Genomic DNA, 16,289 nt, shown 5'->3' on the forward strand with positions numbered 1-16,289 from the left:
TATAAAAGTGTTTATATTGCGCATTTTGATTACACGAGAAGAACTTAGATGCTTACTAGCAGCAGCTAGCAGCTCATACAATACCTTGCCTAATGCATTGTAATCCAAAAAATGAAAATACCTCTAATGACTGTTGTAAATTCCAATCTAAGTTGTGTTTTCTTACAAAATCCCACCAGTGTTTCCGTTTGACACCTTTGTGTGAGCCCATTTGCCACAGCACCATGCTGCGTGCGTGTCCTTTTCGACCAGTTCTCCTCCCAGCTTTCAGGTAAAGTCTAAAGCAGAAGGATGACTATAGACGTGAGAAACTTACTTGATCAAGTGTTCTCTTGCACTGAAGTAGTAGGCTCCTCATTATCACTATAGGAAATTTTTTTCAATGATGCTTGACGGGACCTATAATTAAGCATCTATGGTTGGAATAAGTGGATTATGAACTCGACAAGTCATGTATCGCCACAAACGGTGCATGAAGGTCGCTAGAAACCAGTGGCTATTCAATTTTAAAATGGATCTGGGATTTCGTGGATGTTGTTTTGATTCTTGTGATACCAACAAGCGGCAGCAACTTCACACAAGCAGAAACAACACTGCATCGCCCGCTAGACACCGATGTCGTGGTGAGCCAGGAGCTTGGTCATGGAAGATGTTTCTGTCATCTTATTGTGCTTGAGGAAGCGGGCCTTGAACTCATCATCATCAATGGGCGTTGCAGCCAGCCTTGCTGCAACCTGTTTTGGTGACAATCCGCGCTTGAGCAGGAAGCCCCGCCCCAATCTTGACATCCTCGCCATGTAACAGCCGCGCCTCCCTGGCTCAAAATCCATTGGCGTCACGTAGGACACCGTCGACCCCGGGTCGCCGAGCATGCCCAAGTAGTTGCTCGCTTCAAGCTGCATCTGGAGGGAGGGAGGCTTGCCCTGCAGCTGCCGCACTACGAATTGCCTTGTCTATAAACCATGCATGAGCAACAAAAAAAATTTAAAAAAATCAGAACGCTGAAGGCTCACTCACATGATCCGCTATTCGGAAGAGGTTCGACAGGAAGCTGTGAATAGCCGAGCACAGCCGCGCGTCTAACACGGCCATGTAGACGTTCTCCATGTAAGGTAAGGGCACACAGTAATAAGAGAAGCAAGCCTTCCGCCGTCGCCCAGGCTCCAGCTCCACTGCACTTACAGTCCCTGTTGTTTCATTTCTTTTTGTCAATATTTTCATCTGGCTGCGAGGGAAACTTCCATCGCTCGAGCGACTGCAGCGATGAGTTGCAGAGCGGGATATCATCAAGCAAGAAATCCAGCTTTGAGGACCTCACGTTTACAGCCTTTGGGAATTGAGCTTTATACCGTGCATATGGGTTTCTTTCCTCCAGGCCCTAAAGCAGCAAACTAAACTCGCATTACGTATTTCTTCACATACCACGCTTGCAGAGCTCCACCCTCCACGGAGAAGGCGAACTGTGCCTGAAGGCGGAGATGACCCTCCGCAACTCGAGCGTGGCATCCACGGCTTCTCTCAAGCCCGGCGGCACGTCTGCAAGGTTATCCACTCCCTCCATAAGTTGGCCAACCCTGAAAAGGGACTGACGCCACGACCAAGTGCCCAGATTTCAGGTTCTTTCCAATGTGGAAGCTGTTTCCAAGAGCCATGGTTGCTCGAGAGCATTTTCCTGAGCGAAAGCCAGGAAGTTCCGGAAGCTTGCGGAGATGGTGCACTCTTGCCGGGAGGCCCAATCCGTGGTTGCCAAGACCCTGGCGTGCGAGCTTTCACAACATGCTGGCTCCACGATTTGGCGATTGGTTCCCTTCATACTGAAAAGTTTTTCTTCCAAGAATCTGGAAGCGAAGAGCCACGTCGATCTGATTGGAACTTCTTGCGGGATCCAATGTGTGAGCAGCAGCAGCACAGTGGCGATTGATGCGAGCGTCCACTCTGTTTCCATTTCTCTTGGAAGTTGAAAAAAGAATGAAACTTTGCAGGCGGCCACATTGGTCTTCGCGAATCGCCGCTGCTCGTCTCAGTCTATGGCGAGGCCGAGGCCGCTGGATCGTTCTGTGCCCACTGCATTCATTTCTTCCAGTTCCTGGTGTGCGACGTGCTAAGATCAATGCCCGTTGGTTTGATGGCTCCCAGCTCTGAGCAAGGCGAGAGCTTCGATGCCACCCGCGTACCTGGTTGATCCTGAAGTCCCTTGAACCGTCAACCTTTGGCTCACCTGGAGAAAGATATAGGAATGTGTTACTTACCGGGAAAGAACAACCAAGCCATAGCCACGAAGACTACGAACAAAAGAAGCGAAGAACTGAGAGAACAAGGAACGAAAGCTACTCACCACATCGAGCGGGACGAAGATGAACTGCGAGACGACCGAGGGGAGAAAGCCCGCAGCTCCATTCGCGATGGCGGCGGCGGCGGTGTCTGGAAAGTTGAGCTTGGAAGTGAGGTTGAGCCGCCATCTGGGTCGCTTCGAGAGTTGTCAAGAACAGCACTCAACTGGAAACAGTGCCGGCAATCACGGTCCAAATCCCCGGTAGAGTCCTCTCACTCCATCCGTGCTAAGAATCGATCTGAGCTTTCATATTGCTCGCCTCATTCTCGTCTTGATCGGGTAGAGCGCCGCCGACAAGCCCGATATGTTCTCTCGAGATTCTACTCACTGTCACAGTTCGCACGACACCACCACTGGCGCCATCACGAGCCATGGTGACAGACAGGGCTTCAACGACGAGGTCCTGCCAGAAAAGATCACCCATTAACGGAGGAAAGTGGAGAGAAAGTTGGATCACATACTTGTGTTTCTTGTTTGCTCATTCCTGGCCTCCACGCTTGATCGAGAAAGCCAAATATATATGTCGATCCAGCTTAGGCACGCGGAGTGAAGATCCACCGATTGGCACACCGAAGATGCTACGTTTGTCGTGTCCCAACCTCGGACGATCATACCAGCCTCGAGAAAGGAGCAAAAGCAATACAGACTGTTTATATACACCAATCAAAGCTGCTGCTAAACAAAACCTTGTTCGAATATCTCTAACCAGCCCTAGAAACTCAAAATAATAAAATAGTGTTTTCGCCCATTCCAGCCTTGACAATTGCTTGTTTCACCCATAAGGACGAAGAAATCACGAGAACAATCCAGATCGGCAAATGTAGACATGAGATTTGCGATCCTGTACCTACACGCGACCCAAAGGAAAAGATGTTCACATTCAGGATCTTACAATCTGAAGCAATTGCTAATCAAGTTGGCACAGCCTTTTCCGCAACAAGAATGCTTCCCAACACTCCGCAGTCCGACGAGCTCAAACAATGCCGACTCCTTTGCGAGCCGGCGAGCAGCGCCATCCGGGAGCTCTCTCGGCTGGCTCAATCTCCACAGATCCAGCATCGAGCAGTAGTGTCTGGGCTGAGGCTTGAATCCACAGTCGTTGCTCATCGAAACGAGAACTCGCGTCCCTTGCCTGCGTGGCTGCAAGCAACCAAAGGCACTCACATACGCAACTTGGTCGGGGATCATCTCACGAAAGTGGTCAATCGCTTGAAATCACCGACGTCCACGACACAACGTTCGATGGGAGAACGGCACCAGGATGGAGTTCCAGGAGACGATGTCCCTCTCGGGCATGAGAGCGAGGATCTCCCAGATGCCCTTGTTGGGCATTCCCGCAAGGAGCGAGTTCAGCTCCATAGCTCGCACTCGGGCTCTTGACGCCCGTGTTCCAGGTCACAAAGCTGGCGCGCGACAACGAGGCCCAAGATGCTGCCAAGAGCCCGAGGTCTCCTCCATAAGCTGCTTCTTAGTTTTTAGTTTTAAGAAAATGGAGGCCTCGGGCTCTTGGCTGTGGGGGATCAGCCCAAGCCACACTACATGCCCCCTGCCACGAATAACACGAGGTGGCGGCTCGATCCACCGTGGCTTGGATCAACGGTAACCATTCTCTTGTGCATCAAATTTTAGGAGGTAAATAACGTTCAACAGTCGTATCTCAAGTTCATGTCCTTTGCCTACAGATGAATGCTTACTTGAACAATGCCGAAGAAGTACGATTGAAAACTGTCTTCTGGACGGAAATGAACAAAGGAGACCTTCAGGTAGGCAGCTCACGTTTGTCCTGCCAGCACATTTTAAAACTCACAGCAAAAGCTGCACAAGCTGCTGCTCTGTCTGCAATTTCGTCTGGAACTGGATCCGCCGCTGACATCTCTGCTGCTGCTGCCGCTGCTGTTGCGAGCTCCAAAAGGATTGTGCATTTCCACGAAACAACTCTTGTTTGTTCCTCACGCCATTGCACTAGGAAGTATTGAAATAAGGCTTGCAATACAAAGCAAATTCAAAACCAGAGCAAACAACACAGTCCGCAACTGCCAGATACTCCTGCTATCATCGAGGAATCGGCCAACCCCATGCATCCAAACATGGCTCACTACAGCTACATAATCGATCTCCTCAGCTGCACCGCACACCCTTGTGGCCAAGGAGCTCAAGAAGGGAAACAATGCAAGCAAATTGTTTGTGTCATGGAATAGCAAAATGTAAAGTAAGTTTTCAAATCAAGATATTTACAAGATTCGGTCCAATGAACTTCAAGGAGGCTTCTCGAACCAAAACTCTATAGGCCATTGCAAGCGTGCCACCTTTCAGATATACGTGCCAAACAGAGCTTGGTCCTACTGATTAGCGTGAGGCCTCCGTAAAAGAATGAGTTTGTAAAAGTCCACCACCGTGATCGTGATGGAAGAAAGACGGGCTCTACTGCTTGGTGTCCTTAAACCACCAGTTTGCTGGAACTCCAAGCTCTGCCTTGAGATAGTCCGATCTCTTGTTCACCAGCGCGATATCCCGGGTGCCTGAGACACTGAAGGGCTTGCTCGGCCCTTGGTAGCCATCAACCAGGTGAAGCAAGGCCTCCAAGTTGTGCAGATCGGTCAAGCCACCATCTTCCCTCAGAAACGGAGAGATGTCGCTGCTGAGCTCAAACTCGGTGCCAACATGGGTGTAGGCCCATGGGAACCTGTGGAAGATGAGCGAGATGATGTCACAGCTGTCCTCGTTGACAATCACCCCTGGAACTTTGGGCACCAGGTCTGCGCCATTGCGTGTCTGGAGGACTTTGAGCCCGAGCTCGAGGCACCTGTTCTTGAAACCCCGGTTCCCAACTCGGGGTGCCGAGAACGTGAAGACGGACACCGGGGTATTGCTCCCGGGCAGCCCAAGCTCTGTCACGTCGTAGGCGCTGAGGAGTGCAAGCGCGCCACCCAGGCTGTGGCCCGTGAACGTCATACTCAGCTGCTCGCCCTGGTAGAGCCCGACCAATCGCTTGATCTCCGAGTGGAGCTGCTGCCTCGCGCTCATCCCGGCCTGATCGCCGGGGACTGGAGACGTGTAGATGCTGAGAAATCCCGTCTCCACTTTCACGCCTTTGGTGTTGTGATCCGTGGGGTCGAGCCCGGTGGGGCGGAGGAGATCCTTGAGGTTCTCGATCCACTCGAGCTGCGTCACCGTCCCGCGCCAGGCCACCACAATGTCGCGGCGTCCCAACCGTCGGATGGCCTCGTCCGACGTGGCAACCGCCACGAAGCCCATCCAGTTGGTGTCCGACGTCCACGAGTCGTCGCCGGGTTGGGCGTTGGAATTGGAGCGCTTGAAGAAGCTGGGCAAGCCCAGCTGCGATGTTGCGTAGAGATAGGCCGTGATTTCGTATCCCGTGCTTGGGAGTCCCACGGATTGGAGGAGCTCCTCCTTGGAGAACTTTGTGTCTCCACAGAATTCCGAGCCCTCGCTGTATTCGAAGCCGTCGTAGCAAGCCTGCGCGAATTCGCCGTATCGGATGATCTCCCGCCGGAGCCGCTTGTCGATGGAGGCGTTGGCGGGCGGGAGGAGCGGACTCCAGTGGCATGCATCCCGCCAGCCTGGGGTCAGCACCAGCTGCGTCTCCTCCAGCTCCACAACGCGCGCGCCATGACCATCTCCTTCAGATCTCTCCAACGTTCTCCTCTTGAATGAGAATGACAATGAATCTCCTTCTCTCTCCAACGTCCTTCTCTTGAATGACAGTGACAATGAAACTCGTTCCATGATCTCGATGCTCGCTCTGATGGGCTTGGACAATTGTTGATACGCCTATCGATCGATCAGCTCGTCCTTGACGAGTATGGTGTCAATGAATCAGATGATCGCTTCCTAAGGAACTTCTCCCCTTGTTGTTTCTCCCTTCGTGTAGATTGCTGGTGGAATGGTGAGATTGTGGCAGAGGATTTATAGCAGTATCGCTTTCGAAGTTTGCCACCGGGTCAAAAGCATATACGAAATTCTCGCGTTGATCTCTCCAATTTCTTCTCGAATGGGAAGCATAATAGTCAAAGTTCAAACCACCAGGGTCAACTATAGACAAGGAGGTATCGCGTCTTTGACCAGCAGACTTTCACTGAACTTTCACCTCTCATCCGTCCAGTAAAGCAACAAGTTGAGAGGTCGGGATCAGTGTTCTCCTCCTTTTCACCTGGTGATCAAAGGTTTAGATTGGAAGTCTTGACGCCAGGTTTCCTTGACGAATTGCCCAGAGTCTCGATCAAGGAAAGGCTCCCAAGAGTGGCGCCATCACACTCTGGGGCCACCACACTCTTGGAATCCCTGGCTGCTGCTGGCGATCGGGCACATGTGAACAATGAGATGGACACAGATGGATCCGACCTGGCAGGAAGAATGGATGCAGGGGCAAAAAAAGTGGTGGGGAAGAGGATTGGCTTGGAACGGTGCAACGCGCAATGATCAAAATCACGGTGAGGGTTTTGACTCAGCCTGGGCTTATGCCCATTTTAGAACCGCTACAACGTTTCTAATATTTACTGGTTTGCTTAAAATGTAATTAGATATACTTATTAATATTAATATTTAATTAGATTAATCTTGTATTTATAATAATTTATGGTTTGCTTAAGCAAAAGTGAAATATATTTAATTCTACCAAATAATTGTTATTCATTTAGATTAATCTTGCATTTATAATTTCCAAACATGTTTATAATTTATAACTTTCCTAAACTCTTTATAATTTATTTTTGGTGTGCTTAAGCAAACTTGTAGGGATATACCACCACAGATCCAGCATCGAGCAGTAGTGTCTGGGCTGAGGCTTGAATCCACAGTCATTGCTCATCGAAACGAGAACTCGCGTCCCTTGCCTGCGTGGCTGCAAGCAACCAAAGCACTCACATACGCAACTTGGTCGGGGATCATCTCACGAAAGCGGTCAATCGCTTGCATCGGAATGACTACATGCAGAGATCACTGATGTCCACGACACAACGTTCGATGGGAGAATGGTGCCAGGATGGAGTTCCAGGAAACGATGTTCCTCTCCCAGATGCCCTTGTTGGGCATTCCCCCAGCTCCATAGCTCGCACTCGGGCTCTTGACGCTGTGTTCCAGGTCACAAAGCTGGTGCACAACAACGAGGCCCAAGATGCTGCCAAGAGCCCGAGGTCTCCTCCATAAGCTGCTTCTTAGTTTTTAGTTTTAAGAAAATGGAGGCCTCGTTCAACAGTCGTATCTCAAGTTCATGTATTTTGCCTACAGATGAATGCTTACTTGAACAATGCCGCAATTGAAAACTGTCTTCTGGACGGAAATGAACAAAGGAGACCTTCAGGTAGGCAGCTCACGTTTGTCCTGCCAGCACATTTTCAAACTCAAAGCAATAGCTGCAAGCAAAAGTTGCACAAGCTGCTGCTCTGTCTGCAATTTCGTCTGGAACTGGATCCGCCGCTGACATCTCTGCTGCTGCTGCAGCTGCTGTTGCGAGCTCCAAAAAGTTTGTGCATTTCCACGAAACAACTCTTGTTTGTTCCTCACGCCATTGCACTAGGAAGTATTGAAATAAGGCTTGCAATACAAAGCAAATTCAAAACCAGAGCAAACAACACAGTCCGCAACTGCCAGATACTCCTGCTATCATCGAGGAATCGGCCAACCCCATGCATCCAAACATGGCTCACTACAGCTACATAATCGATCTCCTCAGCTGCACCGCACACCCTTGTGGCCAAGGAGCTCAAGAAGGGAAACAATGCAAGCAAATTGTTTGTGTCATGGAATAGCAAAATGTAAAGTAAGTTTTCAAATCAAGATATTTACAAGATTCGGTCCAATGAACTTCAAGGAGGCTTCTCGAACCAAAACTCTATAGGCCATTGCAAGCGTGCCACCTTTCAGATATACGTGCCAAACAGAGCTTGGTCCTACTGATTAGCGTGAGGCCTCCGTAAAAGAATGAGTTTGTAAAAGTCCACCACCGTGATCGTGATGGAAGAAAGACGGGCTCTACTGCTTGGTGTCCTTAAACCACCAGTTTGCTGGAACTCCAAGCTCTGCCTTGAGATAGTCCGATCTCTTGTTCACCAGCGCAATATCCCGGGTGCCTGAGACACTGAAGGGCTTGCTCGGCCCTTGGTAGCCATCAACCAGGTGAAGCAAGGCCTCCAAGTTGTGCAGATCGGTCAAGCCACCATCTTCCCTCAGAAACGGAGAGATGTCGCTGCTGAGCTCAAACTCGGTGCCAACATGGGTGTAGGCCCATGGGAACCTGTGGAAGATGAGCGAGATGATGTCACAGCTGTCCTCGTTGACAATCACCCCTGGAACTTTGGGCACCAGGTCTGCGGCATTGCGTGTCTGGAGGACTTTGAGCCCGAGCTCGAGGCACCTGTTCTTGAAACCCCGGTTCCCAACTCGGGGTGCCGAGAACGTGAAGACGGACACCGGGGTATTGCTCCCGGGCAGCCCAAGCTCTGTCACGTCGTAGGCGCTGAGGAGTGCAAGCGCGCCACCCAGGCTGTGGCCCGTGAACGTCATACTCAGCTGCTCGCCCTGGTAGAGCCCGACCAATCGCTTGATCTCCGAGTGGAGCTGCTGCCTCGCGCTCATCCCGGCCTGATCGCCGGGGACTGGAGACGTGTAGATGCTGAGAAATCCCGTCTCCACTTTCACGCCTTTGGTGTTGTGATCCGTGGGGTCGAGCCCGGTGGGGCGGAGGAGATCCTTGAGGTTCTCGATCCACTCGAGCTGCGTCACCGTCCCGCGCCAGGCCACCACAATGTCGCGGCGTCCCAACCGTCGGATGGCCTCGTCCGACGTGGCAACCGCCACGAAGCCCATCCAGTTGGTGTCCGACGTCCACGAGTCGTCGCCGGGTTGGGCGTTGGAATTGGAGCGCTTGAAGAAGCTGGGCAAGCCCAGCTGCGATGTTGCGTAGAGATAGGCCGTGATTTCGTATCCCGTGCTTGGGAGTCCCACGGATTGGAGGAGCTCCTCCTTGGAGAACTTTGTGTCTCCACAGAATTCCGAGCCCTCGCTGTATTCGAAGCCGTCGTAGCAAGCCTGCGCGAATTCGCCGTATCGGATGATCTCCCGCCGGAGCCGCTTGTCGATGGAGGCGTTGGCGGGCGGGAGGAGCGGACTCCAGTGGCATGCATCCCGCCAGCCTGGGGTCAGCACCAGCTGCGTCTCCTCCAGCTCCACAACGCGCGCGCCATGACCATCTCCTTCAGATCTCTCCAACGTTCTTCTCTTGAATGAGAATGACAATGAATCTCCTTCTCTCTCCAACGTCCTTCTCTTGAATGACAGTGACAATGAAACTCGTTCCATGATCTCGATGCTCGCTCTGATGGGCTTGGACAATTGTTGATACGCCTATCGATCGATCAGCTCGTCCTTGACGAGTATGGTGTCAATGAATCAGATGATCGCTTCCTAAGGAACTTCTCCCCTTGTTGTTTCTCCCTTCGTGTAGATTGCTGGTGGAATGGTGAGATTGTGGCAGAGGATTTATAGCAGTATCGCTTTCGAAGTTTGCCACCGGGTCAAAAGCATATACGAAATTCTCGCGTTGATCTCTTCAATTTCTTCTCGAATGGGAAGCATAATAGTCAAAGTTCAAACCACCAGGGTCAACTATAGACAAGGAGGTATCGCGTCTTTGACCAGCAGACTTTCACTGAACTTTCACCTCTCATCCGTCCAGTAAAGCAACAAGTTGAGAGGTCGGGATCAGTGTTCTCCTCCTTTTCACCTGGTGATCAAAGGTTTAGATTGGAAGTCTTGACGCCAGGTTTCCTTGACGAATTGCCCAGAGTCTCGATCAAGGAAAGGCTCCCAAGAGTGGCGCCATCACACTCTGGGGCCACCACACTCTTGGAATCCCTGGCTGCTGCTGGCGATCGGGCACATGTGAACAATGAGATGGACACAGATGGATCCGACCTGGCAGGAAGAATGGATGCAGGGGCAAAAAAAGTGGTGGGGAAGAGGATTGGCTTGGAACGGTGCAACGCGCAATGATCAAAATCACGGTGAGGGTTTTGACTCAGCCTGGGCTTATGCCCATTTTAGAACCGCTACAACGTTTCTAATATTTACTGGTTTGCTTAAAATGTAATTAGATATACTTATTAATATTAATATTTAATTAGATTAATCTTGTATTTATAATAATTTATGGTTTGCTTAAGCAAAAGTGAAATATATTTAATTCTACCAAATAATTGTTATTCATTTAGATTAATCTTGCATTTATAATTTCCAAACATGTTTATAATTTATAACTTTCCTAAACTCTTTATAATTTATTTTTGGTGTGCTTAAGCAAACTTGTAGGGATATACCACCACAGATCCAGCATCGAGCAGTAGTGTCTGGGCTGAGGCTTGAATCCACAGTCATTGCTCATCGAAACGAGAACTCGCGTCCCTTGCCTGCGTGGCTGCAAGCAACCAAAGCACTCACATACGCAACTTGGTCGGGGATCATCTCACGAAAGCGGTCAATCGCTTGCATCGGAATGACTACATGCAGAGATCACTGATGTCCACGACACAACGTTCGATGGGAGAATGGTGCCAGGATGGAGTTCCAGGAAACGATGTTCCTCTCCCAGATGCCCTTGTTGGGCATTCCCCCAGCTCCATAGCTCGCACTCGGGCTCTTGACGCTGTGTTCCAGGTCACAAAGCTGGTGCACAACAACGAGGCCCAAGATGCTGCCAAGAGCCCGAGGTCTCCTCCATAAGCTGCTTCTTAGTTTTTAGTTTTAAGAAAATGGAGGCCTCGTTCAACAGTCGTATCTCAAGTTCATGTATTTTGCCTACAGATGAATGCTTACTTGAACAATGCCGCAATTGAAAACTGTCTTCTGGACGGAAATGAACAAAGGAGACCTTCAGGTAGGCAGCTCACGTTTGTCCTGCCAGCACATTTTCAAACTCAAAGCAATAGCTGCAAGCAAAAGTTGCACAAGCTGCTGCTCTGTCTGCAATTTCGTCTGGAACTGGATCCGCCGCTGACATTTCTGCTGCTGCTGCAGCTGCTGTTGCGAGCTCCAAAAAGTTTGTGCATTTCCACGAAGCAACTCTTGTTTGTTCCTCACGCCATTGCACTAGGAAGTATTGAAATAAGGCTTGCAATACAAAGCAAATTCAAAACCAGAGCAAACAACACAGTCCGCAACTGCCAGATACTCCTGCTATCATCGAGGAATCGGCCAACCCCATGCATCCAAACATCGCTCACTACAGCTACATCATCGATCTCCTCAGCTGCACCGCACACCCTTGTGGCCAAGGAGCTCAAGAAGGGAAACAATGCAAGCAAATTGTTTGTGTCATGGAATAGCAAAATGTAAAGTAAGTTTTCAAATCAAGATATTTACAAGATTCGGTCCAATGAACTTCAAGGAGGCTTCTCGAACCAAAACTCTATAGGCCATTGCAAGCGTGCCACCTTTCAGATATACGTGCCAAACAGAGCTTGGTCCTACTGATTAGCGTGAGGCCTCCGTAAGAGAATGAGTTTGTAAAAGTCCACCACTGTGATCGTGATGGAAGAAAGACGGGCTCTACTGCTTGGTGTCCTTAAACCACCAGTTTGCTGGAACTCCAAGCTCTGCCTTGAGATAGTCCGATCTCTTGTTCACCAGCGCGATATCCCGGGTGCCTGAGACACTGAAGGGCTTGCTCGGCCCTTGGTAGCCATCAACCAGGTGAAGCAAGGCCTCCAAGTTGTGCAGATCGGTCAAGCCACCATCTTCCCTCAGAAACGGAGAGATGTCGCTGCTGAGCTCAAACTCGGTGCCAACATGGGTGTAGGCCCATGGGAACCTGTGGAAGATGAGCGAGATGATGTCACAGCTGTCCTCGTTGACAATCACCCCTGGAACTTTGGGCACCAGGTCTGCGCCATTGCGTGTCTGGAGGACTTTGAGCCCGAGCTCGAGGCACCTGTTCTTGAAACCCCGGTTCCCAACTCGGGGTGCCGAGAACGTGAAGACGGACACCGGGGTATTGCTCCCGGGCAGCCCAAGCTCTGTCACGTCGTAGGCGCTGAGGAGTGCAAGCGCGCCACCCAGGCTGTGGCCCGTGAACGTCATACTCAGCTGCTCGCCCTGGTAGAGCCCGACCAATCGCTTGATCTCCGAGTGGAGCTGCTGCCTCGTGCTCATCCCGGCCTGATCGCCGGGGACTGGAGACGTGTAGATGCTGAGAAATCCCGTCTCCACTTTCACGCCTTTGGTGTTGTGATCCGTGGGGTCGAGCCCGGTGGGGCGGAGGAGATCCTTGAGGTTCTCGATCCACTCGAGCTGCGTCACCGTCCCGCGCCAGGCCACCACAATGTCGCGGCGTCCCAACCGTCGGATGGCCTCGTCCGACGTGGCAACCGCCACGAAGCCCATCCAGTTGGTGTCCGACGTCCACGAGTCGTCGCCGGGTTGGGCGTTGGAATTGGAGCGCTTGAAGAAGCTGGGCAAGCCCAGCTGCGATGTTGCGTAGAGATAGGCCGTGATTTCGTATCCCGTGCTTGGGAGTCCCACGGATTGGAGGAGCTCCTCCTTGGAGAACTTTGTGTCTCCACAGAATTCCGAGCCCTCGCTGTACTCGAAGCCGTCGTAGCAAGCCTGGGCGAATTCGCCGTATCGGATGATCTCCCGCCGGAGCCGCTCGTCGATGGAGGCGTTGGCGGGCGGGAGGAGCGGACTCCAGTGGCATGCATCCCGCCAGCCTGAGCTCAGCGCCAACTGCGTCTCCTCCAGCTCCACAACGCGCGCGCCATGACCATCTCCTTCAGATCTCTCCAACGTTCTTCTCTTGAATGAGAATGACAATGAATCTCCTTCTCTCTCCAACGTCATTCTCTTGAATGACAGTGACAATGAAACTCGTTCCATGATCTCGATGCTCGCTCTGATGGGCTTGGACAGTTTTTGATATGCCTATCGATCGATCAGCTCCTCCTTGGCGAGTATGGTTGCAATGAATCAGATTATCGGCTTCCTAAAGAACTTCTCCCCTTGTTGTTTCTCCCTTCGTGTAGATTGCTGGTGGAATGGTGAGATTGTGGCAGAGGATTTATAGCAGTATCGCTTTCGAAGTTTGCCACCGGGTCAAAAGCATATACGAAATTCTCGCGTTGATCTCTTCAATTTCTTCTCGAATGGGAAGCATAATAGTCAAAGTTCAAACCACCAGGGTCAGCCAAAGGAGCTATCGCGTCTTTGACCAGCAGACTTTCACTGAACTTTCACTCTTGACTCTCATCCCTTCAGTAAAGCAGTTGCGAGGTCGGGATCACTGTTCTCCTCCTCACTTGGCGATCATAGGTGTAAATTGGAAGTCCCGACACCAGATACTTAATCATCTCCTTGACGAACAGCCTAGAGTCTTGATCAAGGAAAGGCTCCAAGAGCAGCCCATCACACTCTAGGGCCACCACACTCTTGGAATCCTTGGCTGCTGCTAGTGATTATGGGTAGACAACAATGAGCCTGTAGAACAAAGTGAGGTGGCATATGTGGATGATGAGAAGGTGCATCGTTAAGCCAATTTTTATACTTCTTAATATTAATATTTAATTATATTAATTTTTTATTTATATTAATTTATTTTTTACATAAGCAAAAGTGAAATATATTAAGTTCTACAAAATAATTGTTATTCATTTAGATTAATCTTGTATCTAAACATATTTATAATCTATAACTTTCCTAAACACTTTCTAGTATATTTTTGGTTTGCTTAAGGTGTGTAGTGGATATACCTCGAATATACTTGGATATTCTAGATTATTTACTATCTAACCATTACTCTTTTCTAACTCAATTACGCTTTCAACCATTGTTTAACTGTAGGTACATGCATTCAATGGAGTATGTTGTGTCAGGAACAGCTGATGGAGTCATTTGCATCAATACTACAGCTCACACTGGACAATTGGGTTTAGTACAGCAGCAAAAGTAGTGGGAGGTATCAATGCGATTCAAGTTTCTCGTTTGACATTCCTTTACAGGGTAATGTTCTTTGTATTTATAATTAAGAAACATGTTTATAATTTATAAACTTTCCTAAACATGTCTTAGTATATTCTAGTTTATTTTACCATTTAATGGTTAATATTCAATAAGATCAATCTTGTTTTTATAAATTATAAACATGTTTATAATTATAAACTTTCATTTGATTAATTAGAACTATTAAGTAAACCTGCAATGCACAGCAAATTAGTATTTATTTTACCATCTAATTTGATAAGATTAATTTTCAATTATAAATTGTAAAAATGTTTATAATTATTGATCAAATGGATTATTCAATAATACTAAACAGGAATGAATTGTTTCAAGTTTCTTGTCTTTTTCAATGATCTCCACCTTGCTCCATTTTAGAATGAGGTAGAGGGCTATCTCTCTTTCCTTTACTTTGAAGCTCATGGTGAATAGCTTTCTTCTCTATAGCTAGAAAAAGTAATGAAGATCAAGTCATTAGTGTCTAAACCCAGACACTGTTATTAGTGTTTGTAAGTCTTCATTCAAAAGTGGGATTAGGATTGTGACTATGACTTTTATCATCATGGTCCTAAAGCTCATTCTGTGTGGGAGAGGACACACAAAATGTCATGGAAACAATACAGAATTTAGACAGTATTAAATGTCCAAACTTTTTGAAGGCTTTCCCTCTAGCTTGGGATGGAAAGGTGGTGATGGTATATATGGACTTTTGAGCACTATTTGTAGGCTGACATTGAGAAATAAGTTACAAGCATAACACACATTTCGTTTTTGCAATGCTCATCTTAGTTTGGTTTCGATTGATTGATCCCACCAATGAGTTTTTATTTTTTTTATTTATTTATTTCCTTTTCTTATCAGTTTCTGATGATAGAAACCGAAATGGCATTCCAGACCTTGCAACAAAATCTTTTAGAACAAACTTTAAGGCTAGTACATGCAAGAGTAATTACAAGCAATAGAAGAGAAATCAGGTCTTCAAACCATTTGAATCATAGTCTTTCATTAGATTGAGCATTTAAGATTCTCCTGGATATAAGATTGTAAAGAAAAATGTGAAATAAACTGATCTTGACTGGAAATCTTTGTTTGAGTTTTAAAGCATAATAATCTATTGCTCAAACGACTATTTTAGATATGATAATGTTTTAATTATCCATGTTGGATTATTTTTATAAAAAATATATAAAAAACCATTTGAAAGAAAACCAAGATATGAGTTTTTGAACAAAATTTACAAAGAAACATATAAATATAACCTTTGTGATTTTTTTGGTTTGCTTAAGCAAACCTATAGAGGGACTGGGATGGTAATGGATAAATCTAGAATATGCTTGAATATTCTAGAATATTCTACCATCTAATGGTTGTTATTCATTTAGATTAATTTTGTATTTATAATTTATAAACATGTTTATAATTTATAAACTTTCTTAAACCCTTTCTAGTATATTCATTTTATTCTATCATCTAATGGTTGATATGTAGATTAATCTTTTGTTTATAAATTACAAACATGCTTATAATTATAAACTTATTTGATTAATTAGATTAATAAGTAAGAATAACACTACTATTAAGCAAACCATACAATGTGTAGCAATTTATTTTAAGATTCAATTTCAAACTCATGTTATTGATGTGTTTATTTCAAGGGTTTATTTCTAAGTTATTTTTGAATTAAGCTTTTATGAATGTTTTCTTTGTGTTTATAAAAGTGTTTATATTGCACATTTTGATTAAACGAGAAGAACTTAGATGCTTACTAGCAGCAGCTAGCAGCTCATACAATACCTTGCCTAATGCATTGTAATCCAAAAAATGAAAATACCTCTAATGACTGTTGTAAATTCCAATCTAAGTTGTGTTTTCTTACAAAGTCCCAACAGTGTTTCCGTTTGACACCTGTGTGTGAGCCCCATTTGCCACACCACCATGCTGCGTGCGTGTTCTC

The 16,289-nt window shown here is 47.6% G+C and overlaps 3 protein-coding genes across 3 annotated transcripts; all 3 read right to left on the bottom strand.

Moving 5' to 3' along the window:
* Window positions 1-4,753: 4,753 nt before the first annotated feature.
* Window positions 4,754-6,079, bottom strand: LOC112346485 (phospholipase A1-Igamma1, chloroplastic-like). Its single transcript, XM_024675525.1, has one exon. The coding sequence runs from the start codon at window positions 6,077-6,079 to the stop codon at window positions 4,754-4,756; it is 1,326 nt and encodes a 441-aa protein (XP_024531293.1).
* A 2,244-nt stretch (window positions 6,080-8,323) lies between these two features.
* Window positions 8,324-9,649, bottom strand: LOC112346486 (phospholipase A1-Igamma1, chloroplastic-like). Its single transcript, XM_024675526.1, has one exon. It carries the CDS (start codon window positions 9,647-9,649, stop codon window positions 8,324-8,326), a length of 1,326 nt encoding a protein of 441 aa, XP_024531294.1.
* Window positions 9,650-11,893: 2,244 nt separating this feature from the next.
* LOC112346487 (phospholipase A1-Igamma1, chloroplastic-like) lies at window positions 11,894-13,219 on the bottom strand. The gene has a single exon (XM_024675527.1). The coding sequence runs from the start codon at window positions 13,217-13,219 to the stop codon at window positions 11,894-11,896; it is 1,326 nt and encodes a 441-aa protein (XP_024531295.1).
* Window positions 13,220-16,289: the final 3,070 nt, after the last annotated feature.

This window comes from Selaginella moellendorffii, unplaced genomic scaffold (assembly GCF_000143415.4).
Source record: "Selaginella moellendorffii unplaced genomic scaffold, v1.0 SELMOscaffold_15, whole genome shotgun sequence".
Lineage (NCBI taxonomy): Eukaryota > Viridiplantae > Streptophyta > Lycopodiopsida > Selaginellales > Selaginellaceae > Selaginella > Selaginella moellendorffii.